The sequence below is a fragment of the Cebus imitator genome, unplaced genomic scaffold (assembly GCF_001604975.1).
Source record: "Cebus imitator isolate Cc_AM_T3 unplaced genomic scaffold, Cebus_imitator-1.0 Scaffold295, whole genome shotgun sequence".
Classification (NCBI taxonomy): Eukaryota; Metazoa; Chordata; class Mammalia; order Primates; family Cebidae; genus Cebus; species Cebus imitator.
Window position 1 is genome coordinate 1818440 of NW_016107610.1, and position 13932 is coordinate 1832371.

At 43.7% G+C, this 13932-nt stretch overlaps 2 protein-coding genes and 1 long non-coding RNA gene across 4 annotated transcripts in view; all 3 read left to right on the forward strand.

Annotated features, from left to right (window-relative positions):
- BTBD1 (BTB domain containing 1) overlaps positions 1-1934 on the forward strand; it is a 53909-nt gene extending 51975 nt beyond the window's left edge. The window contains exons 7-8 of one of the 2 annotated variants that reach the window (XM_017502260.2): positions 91-237; positions 701-1934. In XM_017502260.2, coding sequence (XP_017357749.1) covers positions 91-237; positions 701-859 — 306 coding nt within the window. In that variant the 3' untranslated portion in view covers positions 860-1934. Of the gene's footprint in view, positions 1-90; positions 238-700 lie in introns of those variants that run through there. The other variant, XM_017502261.1, reaches the window with a different exon arrangement.
- Positions 1935-2478: 544 nt separating this feature from the next.
- On the forward strand, positions 2479-2928 carry LOC108285233. Its single transcript, XR_001817519.2, has 2 exons — positions 2479-2534; positions 2590-2928. It is a non-coding gene; the product is annotated as an uncharacterized LOC108285233 (long non-coding RNA).
- A 5330-nt stretch (positions 2929-8258) lies between these two features.
- Positions 8259-13932, forward strand: part of CUNH15orf40 (chromosome unknown C15orf40 homolog) — an 18873-nt gene continuing 13199 nt past the window's right edge. The window contains exons 1-3 of the mRNA XM_017502264.2: positions 8259-8444; positions 9569-9695; positions 11246-11373. Of these exons, the coding sequence (XP_017357753.1) occupies positions 8331-8444; positions 9569-9695; positions 11246-11373 (369 nt within the window). The 5' untranslated portion in view covers positions 8259-8330. The remainder of the gene's footprint in view (positions 8445-9568; positions 9696-11245; positions 11374-13932) is intronic.

A 13932-nucleotide genomic window follows, 5' to 3' on the forward strand; every position in this document is an offset into this window, starting at 1 on the left:
AAAAAACATAGATTCCTAAGGGCTTCATATTTTCTATAGTTTGCTTCATTGGGTTTAACTTAAATGTAACTTGTCTCTTAAAAATTACAGATCATTGAATATGAAAAAAAACAAACCCTGGGACAAAATGATACCGGCTTTAGTTGTGATGGGACGGCTAACACATTCAGGGTCATGTTTAAGGAACCCATAGAGATCCTGCCCAATGTGTGCTACACGGCATGCGCAACACTCAAAGTAAGAGTCATGCACGATGTTCCAGATGGTTCCTCTTGAATGTTGCAGAAAGCGTGTTTTAGCTGAGAGTCATGGACAGCTGAGCCATTTATAAAGAGGGGAGAAAAGAAACTGGGAGCTGAAATATTCCACTGCCTTAAGAAGAGAAGTGCTTCTTTCTGTTCTGAAAGAAATAGCTCTTCCTAAGAAGTAGCCTTTTGTTTTAGTAAGCAGTTGAATGTTTGGCAGAAAATAAGTTATTTTTGTAAAAATCTTTTCACTGTTTTCTAATATCTGGGCTCTGTGTTCAGTATTTTTATTCATTAATTAGTTTTTTGGTAAAAACTTCATTTTTCTCTAAATGACAGCATAAAATTTTATATAGGAATGATAATGAAATATAATAGAACATTAATTAAAACACCACAATACATTGAGTGCTTATTAAATGAAAATTACTAAGGAACCTTTTATTCTCATTTAGGGTCCAGATTCCCACTATGGCACAAAAGGATTGAAGAAAGTAGTGCATGAGACACCTGCTGCTAGCAAGACTGTTTTTTTCTTTTTTAGTTCTCCTGGCAATAATAATGGCACTTCAATAGAAGATGGACAAATTCCAGAAATAATATTTTATACATAATTTAGCATTGTAATACATCTTGGCTAAATAGTACCCTACAATCTAGTGTCAAAAACATAAGTAACTGGCCACAAAAAAGTAGTTTGAGTGTTGTGAATATTTATAATTGTAAGATAAGAAACAGTTTCTTAGAGGAGATAGAAAAATGTTTAAATCTTTGCATGATTTAAAAACAGGTTTTCCATTTTCTTATAACCTTATGGGAAAAGAACTGGGTTTAATGGTTTAAAAAAAAGCACAGCTATTTCAGTTTCATCTTGTATAATTTCATAGGTTGGCTGACTTAGGGTCTTTTCAGTAGTTTTGGAATTGAAAGATTCTTGTTATATATAGCTAGTTTGGGTTCATTTTTGTTGTAACTATTTTGAAGGTTAGGTGAGATGGGCAAATAGGCTTACCTATTTTGAAGGTTGAATGAAAAGAGATGAGTCAGTATTTCTGCAGAATTCCTATTAAATAACTAATTTCAGAAAAGTAAGAAGCTGACTTTGTATTTGGGGGTTTAAAATATCTGGTTGTTAGCATTTGGAATAGTGCTAAAAGAGGCCTAATAAAATGCCCAAGAAAATTTTCAGTGCACTTACAGAAAAGAATATTTTGTAGTAGTATAGTAATGTGTTATGTAGTACAGTTTTAAAGCTATAAATGGAATTTGTGTAAATTCACAATAATGTGATGTAAACAGGATCTAAGACTGGATTCTGTCACTAAACTGCACCACTATACCTGTCTTGCTATGTGGAAGATGCTGTTGATATTCCCAAGATTGAGATGATGATGATGACGACTGGGTGAACAGACATCACATCAACATTGTGATAATCCTGTACAGCAAGAAACCAAATAAAATACTAACATTTCTAACAACTGCTCTGACATTGTAAAGAGATCCAACAGAATCACTCCTGCTGAAAAATACGCTTTCTGCCACCTACACATTATTCTATCTGGGAGGTAAAATTTGCTTCATGGTCATGACCCCATTAGTCACTATTACAGCTGTGTTGGGGATAGGAAGTATATCTGGTAGATTGACATTTATACACTTTTTTATAAAGCAGATTTTTAAATATAAGTAACATTCATTTTTTTCCCCTTGAAAGTGATTCTCTTACAATGTAAGTGTAATTAAGGTATATCAAATTGTTGTGGAAGGTGATTAAAAATCAAAATTCTTTTAAGTATCACTTAGATAATTTTTTCTAAATAATTAGGATATTAAAAATTTTCAGGCCAGGCGCGGTGGCTCAAGCCTGTAATCCCAGCACTTTGGGAGGCTGAGGCGGGTAGATCACGAGGTCAAGGGATCGAGACCATCCTGGTCAACATGGTGAAACCCCGTCTCTACTAAAAATACAAAAAATTAGCTGGGCATGGTGGCGCGTGCCTGTAATCCCAGCTACTCAGGAGGCTGAGNTACTAAAAATACAAAAAATTAGCTGGGCATGGTGGCGCGTGCCTGTAATCCCAGCTACTCAGGAGGCTGAGGCAGGAGAATTGCCTGAACCCAGGAGGCGGAGGCTGCGGTGAGCCGAGATCGCGCCATTGCACTCCAGCCTGGGCAACATGAGTGAAACTCCGTCTCAAAAAACAAAACAAAACAACAACAAAAAATTTTCATCTAATATTTCACTTTATATTGTCAAGAAGGTAGTGAGGTATATTGGTGGCTGAGGTCTCTTGAAATTGCTAAAGGGAAATTTTTCTATGGTCATGCTTTTATGGCTGAGGTCTCTTGAAATTGCTAAAGGGAAATTTTTCTATGGTCATGCTTTTATGGCTATAAACCTCAGTTAAATGGAATATCTATGGGATATGTGGTTCTGGTTAACTAAAAATTAACCAGTAAACATTGTAGTAACATTACAGAAAATACTTCTGCCTTAAAAAGTATGATATGCCGGAGATGAGTTAGTGTTTCTTGATGTTGGATGCCTTTCAAATGCCTCATCTGTTGTACTGAACAATTGAAACTGCATGTAGCCATAGAAGGGACAAGAAACAGAACTGTTTACTAACTGGGACATCCCCTGGAATTTTTAAAAAATAAATATATATGTATTACCCTTTTTTTGTCATTTGTCTTTTTCTTCTAAAAGTGAATATAAACACCATTTTGGTTTTTTGTTTTTGTTTTCCGAGACGGAGTCTCACTCTGTTGCCCAGGCTGGAGGACAGTGGTACCATCTCAGCTGACTGCATCCTCCATCTCCTGAGTTCAGGCAGTTCTCCTGCCTCAGCTTCTGGAGCACCTGGGATTATAGGCGCTTACCACCACGTTCAGCTAAATTTTGTATTTTTAGTAGAGACAGGGTTTCACCATGTTGGCCAGACTGGTCTCAAACTCCTGACCTCAGGCGATCCACCTGCCTCAGCCTCCCCAGAGTGCTGGGATTACAGGCATGAGCCACAGCGCCCGACTGTAAACACCATTTTGGAACAAAGGTTCTAGTTACTTGAGGTTTAACTTTATGGGAGTAATGCAATTCAAAATAAAAATGCTTCACTGCCGACTTAAAGCAGTTCATAGGAACTGCAGTGATAACCACTGCTGCCATTTGTTTCTTGATCACTTCTTTTTGTGGTCTCAGGTTTTTTCCCCCCTGTTCTAATCTCAGGAGGTGGAGAATGAAGAATGTGGGAGAATCCAAGAAATAATCTTACTGTTAGATTGTGACTGTCATCTCACAGCTGTTTATTAGTAGTAACTACCCAAGTGACTATTTTGTACCAGGCTCTTTACTACATTTTTTTTTTTTTTTTTTTTTTGAGACAGCGTCTTGCTCTGTTGCCAGGCTAGAGTGCAGTGGCATGATCTCTGCTGACTGCAGTCTCCACCTCCCAGGTTCAAGCGATTCTCCTGTCTCCGCCTCATAAGTAGCTCTGTCTACAGGTGTGCACTACCACACCCAGCTATTTTATTTTATTTTTTGTATTTTAGTAGAGACGGGGTTTCACTGTGTTGGCCAGGATGGTCTCAATCTCCTGACCTTGTGATCTGCCTATCTAGGCCTTCCGAAGTGTTGGGATTACAGGCGTGAGCCACCGCACCCAGCCTACCTTACGACATTCTTACTAGTTTCTCACAGCATTGATATGAGGTAAGTACCATTACAATACCCATTTCATGGGCAAAGAAAAAGTCAGCTAGGCTGGGCACGGTGGCTCACACCTGTAATTCCAGCACTTTGAGAGGCTGAGACAGAAGGATCACTTGAGGCCAGGAGTTCAAGACCAGCCTGGGCAACATAGTGAGACCCTGTCTCTGAAAAACAAGAAAATTAGCTAGGTTGTGGTGGCACGTGCCTATAGTTGTAGCTGCTTGGGAGGTTGAGGGGAGGATTGCTTGAGCCCAGGGGTCCAAGATTACAGTGAGTTTTGGTAGCACCACTGCACTCCAGCCTGGGCGATAAAGCAAAACCCTGTCTTGGGGAGGGGAAAAAAAAGTTCAGTAAGTGGTGGGAAGTGGAATTTAAGCCCATTTACATCTCCCACACTACAGAGTTGAGAAAATATTTTGCTGGGTCCAAAAATACTATTTATGTCACCATTCTCAAACTCTGCAGTAAGACCCAAAAATATGTTTGACTAATCTGTATTTACTGTAGAATATACTTTATATTTTAAGAACTCCAGTATCTGCCCAACAAATTGAGATTACTTGCATTATCAGAGTGTTTTTAAAATTATTTTTAACCTGGGAATAGATAAGCTTGTAAGATATTAGAGAAAGCAAGGTCTTCAATGTGTTATGTTACATGTAATGTGTTTAAAATAATGTCCCACTTTTTAGTACTTCTTCAAACCACTTTCTACTTCCTTCTTCTAGTCATCCAGATTCAAGACCTGGAATTGTCCCCAAATTAGAAAAAACACATCCTTCACAAGAAGGGTGGTACCATCGCAGTCCCAGCCCCAACAGCCAGCCAGAGCTACACCATGTATTTATTCACATACACCTAGTTTGTATGCTTTTAAAAATCCCTTTTCCTGTTTCTCCATTGCAGGTTTTTAAATGGAACTCTATTTAAAACTGAAGATAAAATGAGGCCTGTAGTTATACAGCTGCTGAGGAAGCTGAGGCAGGAGCATTGCTTGAATCCAAGAGCTTGAGACCAGCCTGAGCAACATAGTGAGATCCTGTCTCAAAGAAAATAATATGCGAACCACCACAAACATTTACAAGGGGTTTCCTGCCATTTGAATCTTAGCCTCTGTGTTTTCCCTCACTGTTAGGCAGTATGTCTTCACACTCTGCCTCTCTCTTCCAAAGACAGGGATGTGGGCAGGAGAAACAGGTGCACAGTTTGGTGGCACATGGGGCAGACGGCTTTTCTCCTCCCCATTGGCGCAATGAAGTCCTCATACCCCCTACTTCCGAGTCACGTGTGGGAAAGGCCACGTGGTTCGCTGCAGGGCACCTCTCCACTCTTTCCTCACCCATCTAGCCACTGGCCAGATGCCATCATAATACCTTTACAAATGTCCCTTTTATTTCCATGACAACTGCCAAACCTCTGAGGCTGATGTGACTTTACAGCAGATTCTACAAATGACTTCTATAGAATGCTGGTTCAGCTTTTGTGCCTTAATTCTTCACTGATTTCAAAGAAGGGAAATATGGTTTTGGTTTAACACCTAGCTCGATTGCTTCTGCTCAAGCCTTTATACTGTGTGGCCTCAGTGGCCATGTGGACAACCCAGCTACACTTAGGTTTCCAGTTTCTTCTTTACCTCCAGCAACCTTCACTATTCCTTCTCATGGCCACACTGTATAGCCTATCATGATGTGGAATTGCTGTACATCTGAAATAGTAAATTCAGACATCCCACTCTCTGGCCACAACCTTTATTATTTGTTCAAGCTGTCACTCACATTCCAGTTACTCTTGACCTCTGTTCTGTTCTTCCTTCTCTACCCACTTAGGCTCTATCTTTGATCTCCCTCAACCCCTCTCTATCTTTGGTCTTTAATCACTTTAACCATTTCATCAATGACCCTCAACCCACTTGTATATACCTGAATGAATCTGGTTCTGACTGCTTTGGTAGTAGCACTGGGGCCAAAAAAGAAATTTAAATTTAAAAAACAAAAAACAGCCAGGCGCGGTGGCTCAAGCCTGTAATCCCAGCACTTTGGGAGGCCGAGGCAGGTGGATCACGAGGTCAAGAGATCGAGACCAACCTGGTCAACATGGTGAAACCCCATCTCTACTAAAAATACAAAAAATTAGCTGGGCATGGTGGCACGTACCTGTAATCCCAGCTACTCAGGAGGTTGAGGCAGGAGAATTGCCTGAACCAAGGAGGCGGAGGTTGCGGTGAGCCGAGATCGCGCCATTGCACTCCAGCCTGGGTAACAAGAGTGAAACGCCGTCTCAAAAAACAAAACAAAACAAAACAAAAAAAAAACTTCTAGCTGGTGAATCCAGGCATTTAAAAGAATGAAACTATAGGCCAGGTGCTGGCTCATGCCTGTAATTCTAACACTTTGGGGAAGTGAGCGGATTGCCAGAGCTCAGGAGTTTGAGACCAGCCTGGGCAACATGGTGGAACCCCGTCTCTGCTAAAAATACAAAAAATAAATAATATGGGTGTGATGGCATGCACCTGTAATCCCAGCTACTCTGGAGGCTGAGGCAGGGAGAATTGCTTGAACCCGGGAGGCAGAGGTTGCAATGAGCAGAGATCCCACTACTGCGCTCCAGCCTGGGTGACAGGCTCTTCCCATCCCACTGACTCTGTCTCAGAAATAAATAATGTAACTATAGATTGGGATCATGATGATTTCATGGTCTCCTTTAACTGTCAGTACTGTAGAATGAGTTCCAAGAGTCAGCCCTTTGCCATTCTCCAGAGTCCCAATGTAAAGCTGTTCCACTTTGCTCACACGTTCAACACCTCCTCCAGCCTTAGTTACGAAAGAAATCCCAGCTCCCATCAGCAAACCTATAAACGCACCTACATGTCCACTTAAGCTCTCCGTTAGGAAGGGAGGAGTGTCTACAGTCTCCTGTAGTGCAGTCGGTCTCTACTTGAGCTCGGATCCCATCTCTTCAGGAACTGCCCTCTGCTGTAACCTCTCCTCTCCTGGCTCTTTTCTACCAACCTTCTAATATGGTAAAAATAAGTCTCTGAATGGCATGTGCCCCTCCAGATAGCAATTGCTCCTTCACAGTGAAGTCACTGGATTATTCTCTACACTTATCTCCATTTCCTTCTCTCCACTGAAACTGCTCCAGCCTGGGTCACCAACACCACCCTGATTTCTAAGTCTTGCGGTCACTTCTCAGTCATTACATGTGACACGTTCTCTCTGGAGCATTCGTCACTGTTGATATTCCCTCTCGAAGCACCCTTCCTTAGCTGCCATTACACCGTACTGCTACCTGGACAACGTCCTTTGTTGACATCTCTACCTGCTCTTGCTGCTCTATCCTGGCCCTCGTGCTCCGCACACACTTTCTCAGCCTTTCTCTCATCCATTTCCATTGCTTCAATTGCCATCTATTTTTCAGAAGATTCCAGAATCTCTATTGCCAGCCTTGATTTTGCAAACTTCAGTTACATATATGTAGTTACCCCTTTAATATTTGTACTTGGATGTCCGGTGGTCATCTCAAACTCATTATGTCCAAAGTTGAACTCCTCTCCTCGGACTCCCAAACCTGTTCCTTGGGTCCCAAACCTGGGCATTTCCTTGACTCTTCGCTCTTATTCGCACATCCAGTCATTCTCAAGTTCTGATCATTCCAGTTTCTGAAGATCGTTGAAATGATCAGGGCTGCATCCTCGCTGCTTAGTTCAGGTCACCGTCTCCCATTTAGGGGGGCGGATCTCCCTATCGCTGCCTTTTCCTCTGTCAGCCACAGTGCAGCTGGTGTCTTTCTAAAACACAACAAATTGGACTCCCAATCCCTTGCTTCAAAGCCTTCAGTGACTCCATGATCTTGCTTCTGCTGATTTGTTTCATGCCTCGCCATATCACATGTCGCAGTGCATTTCCTCTTTTACATTGTGGGATCCGCTGCGCCTGGCACGAGGTAAGTGCGCCATCGAGACGTGGAAGATTCACAAGGGCACGAGGCTCTATATAGACTTGCTGGCCACAGGCAGCAGCGTGGGGCTTTGCACCTGCTGCTTGGCTGCAGGAGCGAGAAGACACCTGGCCCTGTGCACTCCTTACCGCGCTCTCCAATTCTGCGAAGTGACAATACCTTTCTTTCCCCGATTAGGAAAGAGATCAGAAGTGACACATCTTCCCATCAGCTGAGGAGGGTGGGCCATGACATGGCGAGGCCCCAGCTCCCCAGCTCCACCTCCTGGGGCCCTTTCCAGAACAAAAGTGGCTCGCTCCCGCCGGCCGTAAGGTGTCGCCCTCGGGAAAAGCGGATGCGCGGGGCGCTGGGGCCGCTCCTGCCCGCTACCTGCGCAAGTGCAGAGGGCTCTTCCGGCGCCTCCCCAGACAGGGATGCTGCGGCTCTGCAGAGGGCTGAGGCAGGTCGTGGCAGAACCCAGTACCTGGGGTTCAGCTCGGCTTCCTCTTGACGCCGAGATGCCTAAGAAGGCTGGTGCGACGACCAAGGCCAGTGGCAGGTCCCCTGGCAGCAGAGGGGTGGGCCGCAGGGCTCCTTAAGAGCGCGGGAGAAGCGGGGCCCGGGGGTGGAGGTACCGCCGGCAGTTTGCCTTCTCTCAGTTCCGGGGCCCAGGACAGCCACTGCCACCCCCAGAGCTGCGGCTCCTGCTGCAGTCGCCCCGCCCTAGTAGGCTGCGCCGCCGTCCACCCGGTGACGGAGTGCTGGGCCCGGCGGCAGCCGAGCTCTCCCTGGGCTGCTTGTGCTGACCTCTCTGGCCTCCCTGCACTCCCAGGCCAGCAATTCACGTTCCAGCAGCGGCGTGACGCCTGCGCATCCCCGGGAGGCCCTATTCTGCGTCCTCCTCCCTTACCTGGGCTGATCGCAGCCCTTCTGTCAAGAATACACCACTCCCATTTCCACCGTCTTTCCTGGCCAACCGCAGTCCGTTTCTCAGACTCAGCTCAAGCACTGCCTCCTGCCACTGCTGGCAGGATCCTCCAGTGCCCCAGTGCCGAGCTGCCCGTGCGGTAATGCCCCGTGTGTATCTCATGGGTGCACTTAGCACAGTGTTATTATGATTTTGTATGTTCTTTCTCCCTCGCAGCTGTCCGAGCTGCTTGAGAGCAAGGACCTTATGTCCTTATATCTTTACTTATCCATTGCCTACATATTTGTTGAATGAAAGTTCCTAGCACAGCCCCTGTCCCATAACAGGCCTTTAAATATGAAGCCCTACTGGTTTTTTTTTCTCCCTTTTCCCCAACACGCACACATATACACTTTCACCAACATTTATTAGCTCTGACTGCATGAGATACAATGATAAATAATAAATGGTCCCTGCCCAGGAGGAATTGTTCCCTAGGGAGGAACAAACATTAAGGTTTAGAAGCCAGAGTTAGATTTTCTTGCAAGGGAGGAAAAAACACTGTTGGGTTGATGGGAATGCTTCATGGGAGAATTGATTAATGAAGTTCGTGGGAAAAGCGTCCTCCTAGGTGGCCAGAAGTCCCTGGACACCACTGATTAGCCCACTTTGTCTGTTAAGGGTGAAAGGGGTCAGTGGAAGGATCAAATTAAGTGTGTGGGAAAATATTTTGTAACCTGTAAAGTTGTGTGGTTGTCATTTTAGGGTAAAAGCCAGAGCAAAGAACCAGAGAGACCTCTTCCTCCCTTAGGTCCTGTGGCAGTTGATCCTAAAGGTTGTGTCACCATAGCCATCCATGCCAAACCTGGCTCCAAACAAAATGCTGTAACAGGTATGCCTGGACACTGGGGTGGGATTTAAGTGTGAATCACATGTCTTTTCCAGCCTCCCTTTGCCTTGGCTAACTGAAGGCTTATCCTGTGACCATTGATTTGTCACATCTGCAGTTAGCAGCTTCTCCATTTTAAAATTCTAGATTCTAATGTAAAGGTGCCTGAAAGTGAATATATCTTTAAATCATGCCAACTTACACAAAACCATTGTATAATTTTCTTTTTTAAAATATGGTATTTTAGAAAGGACAGATAACGGAAACCTGTGCGTAGCCTCGATTTTTAGTTTGTCTTGTTCCAAAACTGGAGACATTGGCCAGAGAAAGAAGACACATTTTAGTGTAGTTTAATGATCGTGGCCTAAGGAGAGGGAGGAAACTTTCGATCTGAGACCAGTGATCAGTTCCTGTGTGAACTTGTTTTAAGTAAAACGGTATAAAACATTCATGGGCCCAGTTTTTTCATCTGTCAGATGAGATCGCTGGACTAAGTTAGGGGCTTTCAAGCTATTCTCTGGAGTGCTGGAGGTGCCTCGGGAATCAGCTTCGGGCAAAGGGGAGGCCAGGCACACAGGACTCTGACTAGCTGTGTTTATGTTTGTTTTAAATATTGGGATTCTAGAGAAAATTGGGGGAAAGGGATTCTAAAGGAGAAAAAAGTTCGAAAACCATGCTCTGAATTATTTTGAAGGTCTTTTTCACCTCTAAAGCTCCGTATTCCACATTGTGTTTAGATTTTGAAAGGAAAACCACAAAATTGGTATACTAGGCCTGGTTTATGTTGATGACCAGTTTGACTTGGCCATGTTCTCCTTGGCCAGCATTTTCTAAGTAGTGGGTGTGGACACTGTCTACTGTTGGAGTATTATGTTTCATTAGATCTAAAATGGGAGTCTGGGTGCCGTGGCTCATTTGTAAAATGGAGATCATAATGGTACTAATATCTTCATGAAGTCTTTATAAGGATTAAAGAAGTTAATATTTGTAAAGCCTTTAACACGTTTGTGTGTGCTTAAAATTAGTGTATAGTAAGTGCTATGTAAATATTTGTTAAGTAAACATTATTAAATTTTTAGAACAGTCAAGATACATGTCACATAAGAGGTGAACTTAGTCTAGGGCTCTGATTTTCCTGATGAGGAAACTCTGCACAACCCTGTACAATCTAATAAGCTACGCTGTCCCTGGACTTCCTTAGTGACATTGATGAGGCTGAAGGCCATCTCTGACTCCATGCCTGGGGCTCTTAATATACCAAGGGCAATTTCCGGTTGCAGGATACTCCCCAGGGCTCTGTAAGCCCATCTTGGTCAGCAAGATTGGGTAAATATCGGTTTTCTTCTCTGGTTTTATTTCCTGTAACGGTAGGGCCATTTTTATCATGTTCATGTTCCCTTAAATGTGATTAGTTTAATCATTCATTTCTTTATTCAACAGTTATTAATTGAAAATCTATGTGTCAGGCAAATGCAAACTCTTTTACAAAATGTCCTCACTTCATGAAGAAAAATAACTTCCTAAGGGTAAAGTCCACCCTGTTTTCATTCCAGATTTGACAGCAGAAGCTGTAAATGTAGCTATTGCAGCACCTCCATCAGAGGGAGAGGCTAACGCTGAGCTCTGTCGGTATCTTTCCAAGGTCCTAGAACTCAGGAGGAGTGATGTGGTTTTGGATAAGGTAGGTCTCTCTATCTCTCTCTCTCTTTTTTGAGACGAAGTCTTGCTCTGTCACACAGGCTGGAGTGCAGTGGCACAATCTCACCTCACTGCAACCTCTGCCTCCCAGGTTCAAGCTATTCTCCTGCCTCAGCTTCCTGAGTAGCTGGGATTATAGGCTCACACCACCACAAGTGGCTAATTTTTGTATTTTTAGTAGAATGAGGTTTTACCATGTTAGCCAAGCTGGGATCAAACTCTTGACTTCAAGTGATCCACCTGCCTCAGCCCCCCAAAGTGCTGAGAGTACAGGCATGAGCCACTGTGCCTAGTGGTCTCTCAGCTTTGGGCAAGGGGGGAGGCCAGGCACACAGGACTCCTGACTTTTCAAACATCTTTGATTTATTTTCTTTCTTTTTTTTGAGACAGAGTCTCGCTGGAGTGCAGTGGTGCAATCTTGGCTCACTGCTACCTCTGCCTGCTAGGTTCAAGTGATTCTCCTGCTTCAGCCTCCCGAATAGCTGGGATTACAGGCACCCACCACCAGGTCTAGCTAATTTTTATATTTTTAATAGAGGCAGGGTTTCAACATGTTTGTCAGACTGGCCTGACCTCAGGTGATCCACCTACCTTGGCCTCCCAAAGTGTTGGGATTATAGGCGTGAGCCACTGCACCTGGCCTTGTTTTATTTTTTGAGACAGAGTCTCGCTCTGTTGACCAGTCTGGAATGCATTGGCATGATCTCGAGTCACTGCAACCTCTGCCTCCCGGGTTCAAGTGATTCTCCTGCCTCAGCCTCCCAAGCAGCTGGGATTACAGGTGCCCACCACTACATCCAGCTAATTTTTGTATTTTTAGTAGAGATGAGGTTTCAGCATGTTGGCCGGGCTGGTCTCGAGCTCTTGACTTCAACTGATCTGCCCACTTCAACCTCCCAAAGTGCTGGGATTACAGGTGTGAACCACCATGCCCAGCCACCTTTGATTATTACACATCAATAATGATTCAAAAAATATTGAGTTTTTTTTTGTCTTTTTCAAATAATTGGGAAACTGGTTGTTTATAACTTTTAAATTTATTTAATCACAGAAATCTGTGAATTCTTCCTATTTAGTCTCCTTCATGCCTGCTGCCTTAATCCTGAGACTGTCCACACTGTATGCTTATGCGTCTTCACTGCCAGCGTTGCCAGCACTTTCTTCTTTCTGAATTCATTCCTGAACCTGCTATCAGATTAATCTTGCTTACCTCTCTCATCCTTCAAGCCATCACCACACTAAACAACCTAAAGCATTTCCTATTGTTAGTCATCTCCATTAGTGACTCTTGTCAAGTGTTGCTGGTCCCCTACGTTGCCCTTGCTCACTAGAAGAAGCTCATTGGGAAGACAGAAGGCTTGTATGATGTCATTAATATGGTTTTGCACTAGGGGTGGATATCAAAATCACCTGGGAATGATTTCTAAATACAGATCCCTGAGTCTCACTCTAGGCTTCTTGAAATAGAATCTTCAGGAATAGGGCCCAGCCATGTTTATATTTCTTAAAGCTCTACTCCTTTTCCAGTGCTATACTGTATTGCTCCTATCTGGGTTCCAGCTGGCATTCAAAGTCATTGATTAACAGACTGCACCTAAAAATCCATTTGAATGCCCCACCTGGGGCAAGTTATTTCTGATTTTTGGCTGGTGCTCCTGCTCTGACATTTGCCTGAAAGACGTTCACCACTCGTCCACCTGTGCAAATTCTACCCATCTAAATAAATCCCGTCTCAGATTTTATCTTCTTTAAAAGATGTGTTTGAAAACAAATCCTTTTTAAAGTTGTTTTAAGTGATTGTGAAATCGTGGCACTTGGATATGTGGCTGCTTTTTGTTTGGAATTTTCAGAAATGTTTAACAACATAGAGAACAGCAATTTGTTTATATTTATAATTGTTTTAACTACAAAGTTTATATAAAATTGCAATATTAATTTTGGTATTTTAAATATTATTTTCTTTTTTTTTTGAGACGAAGTTTCACTCTTGTTGCCCAGGCTGGAGTGTAGTGGCATGATCTCAGCTCACCACATGCTCTGCCTCCTGGGTTCAAGCGATTCTCCTGCCGCAGCCTCCCGAGTAGCTGGGTTTGCAGGCATGCACCACCACGCCTGGCTAATTTTGTATTTTCAGTAGAGATGGAGTTTCTCCATGTTGGTCAGGCTGGTCTCAAACTCCCAACCTCAGGTGATCTGCCTGCCTTGGCCTCCCAAAGTGTGGGGATTACAGGGGTGAGCCACTGTGCCCAGCCAAGATGATTCTTGTTTTTAACTTAAAGAATTGCTTAAGACTAGAATATTATAAAGATTCTGGCCAGGCGTGGTGGCTTACATCTGTAATCCCAGCACTTTGGGAGGCCAAGGCTGGTGGATCATGAGGTCAGGAGATCGAGACCATTCTGGCTAACATGGTGAAACTCCATCTCTACTGAAAATATAAAAAATTAGCTGGGCATGGTGGCGTAAGCCTGTAGTCCCAGCTACTCAGGAGGCTGAGGCAGGAAAATTACTTGAACCTAGGAGGCAGAGGTTGCAGTGAGCC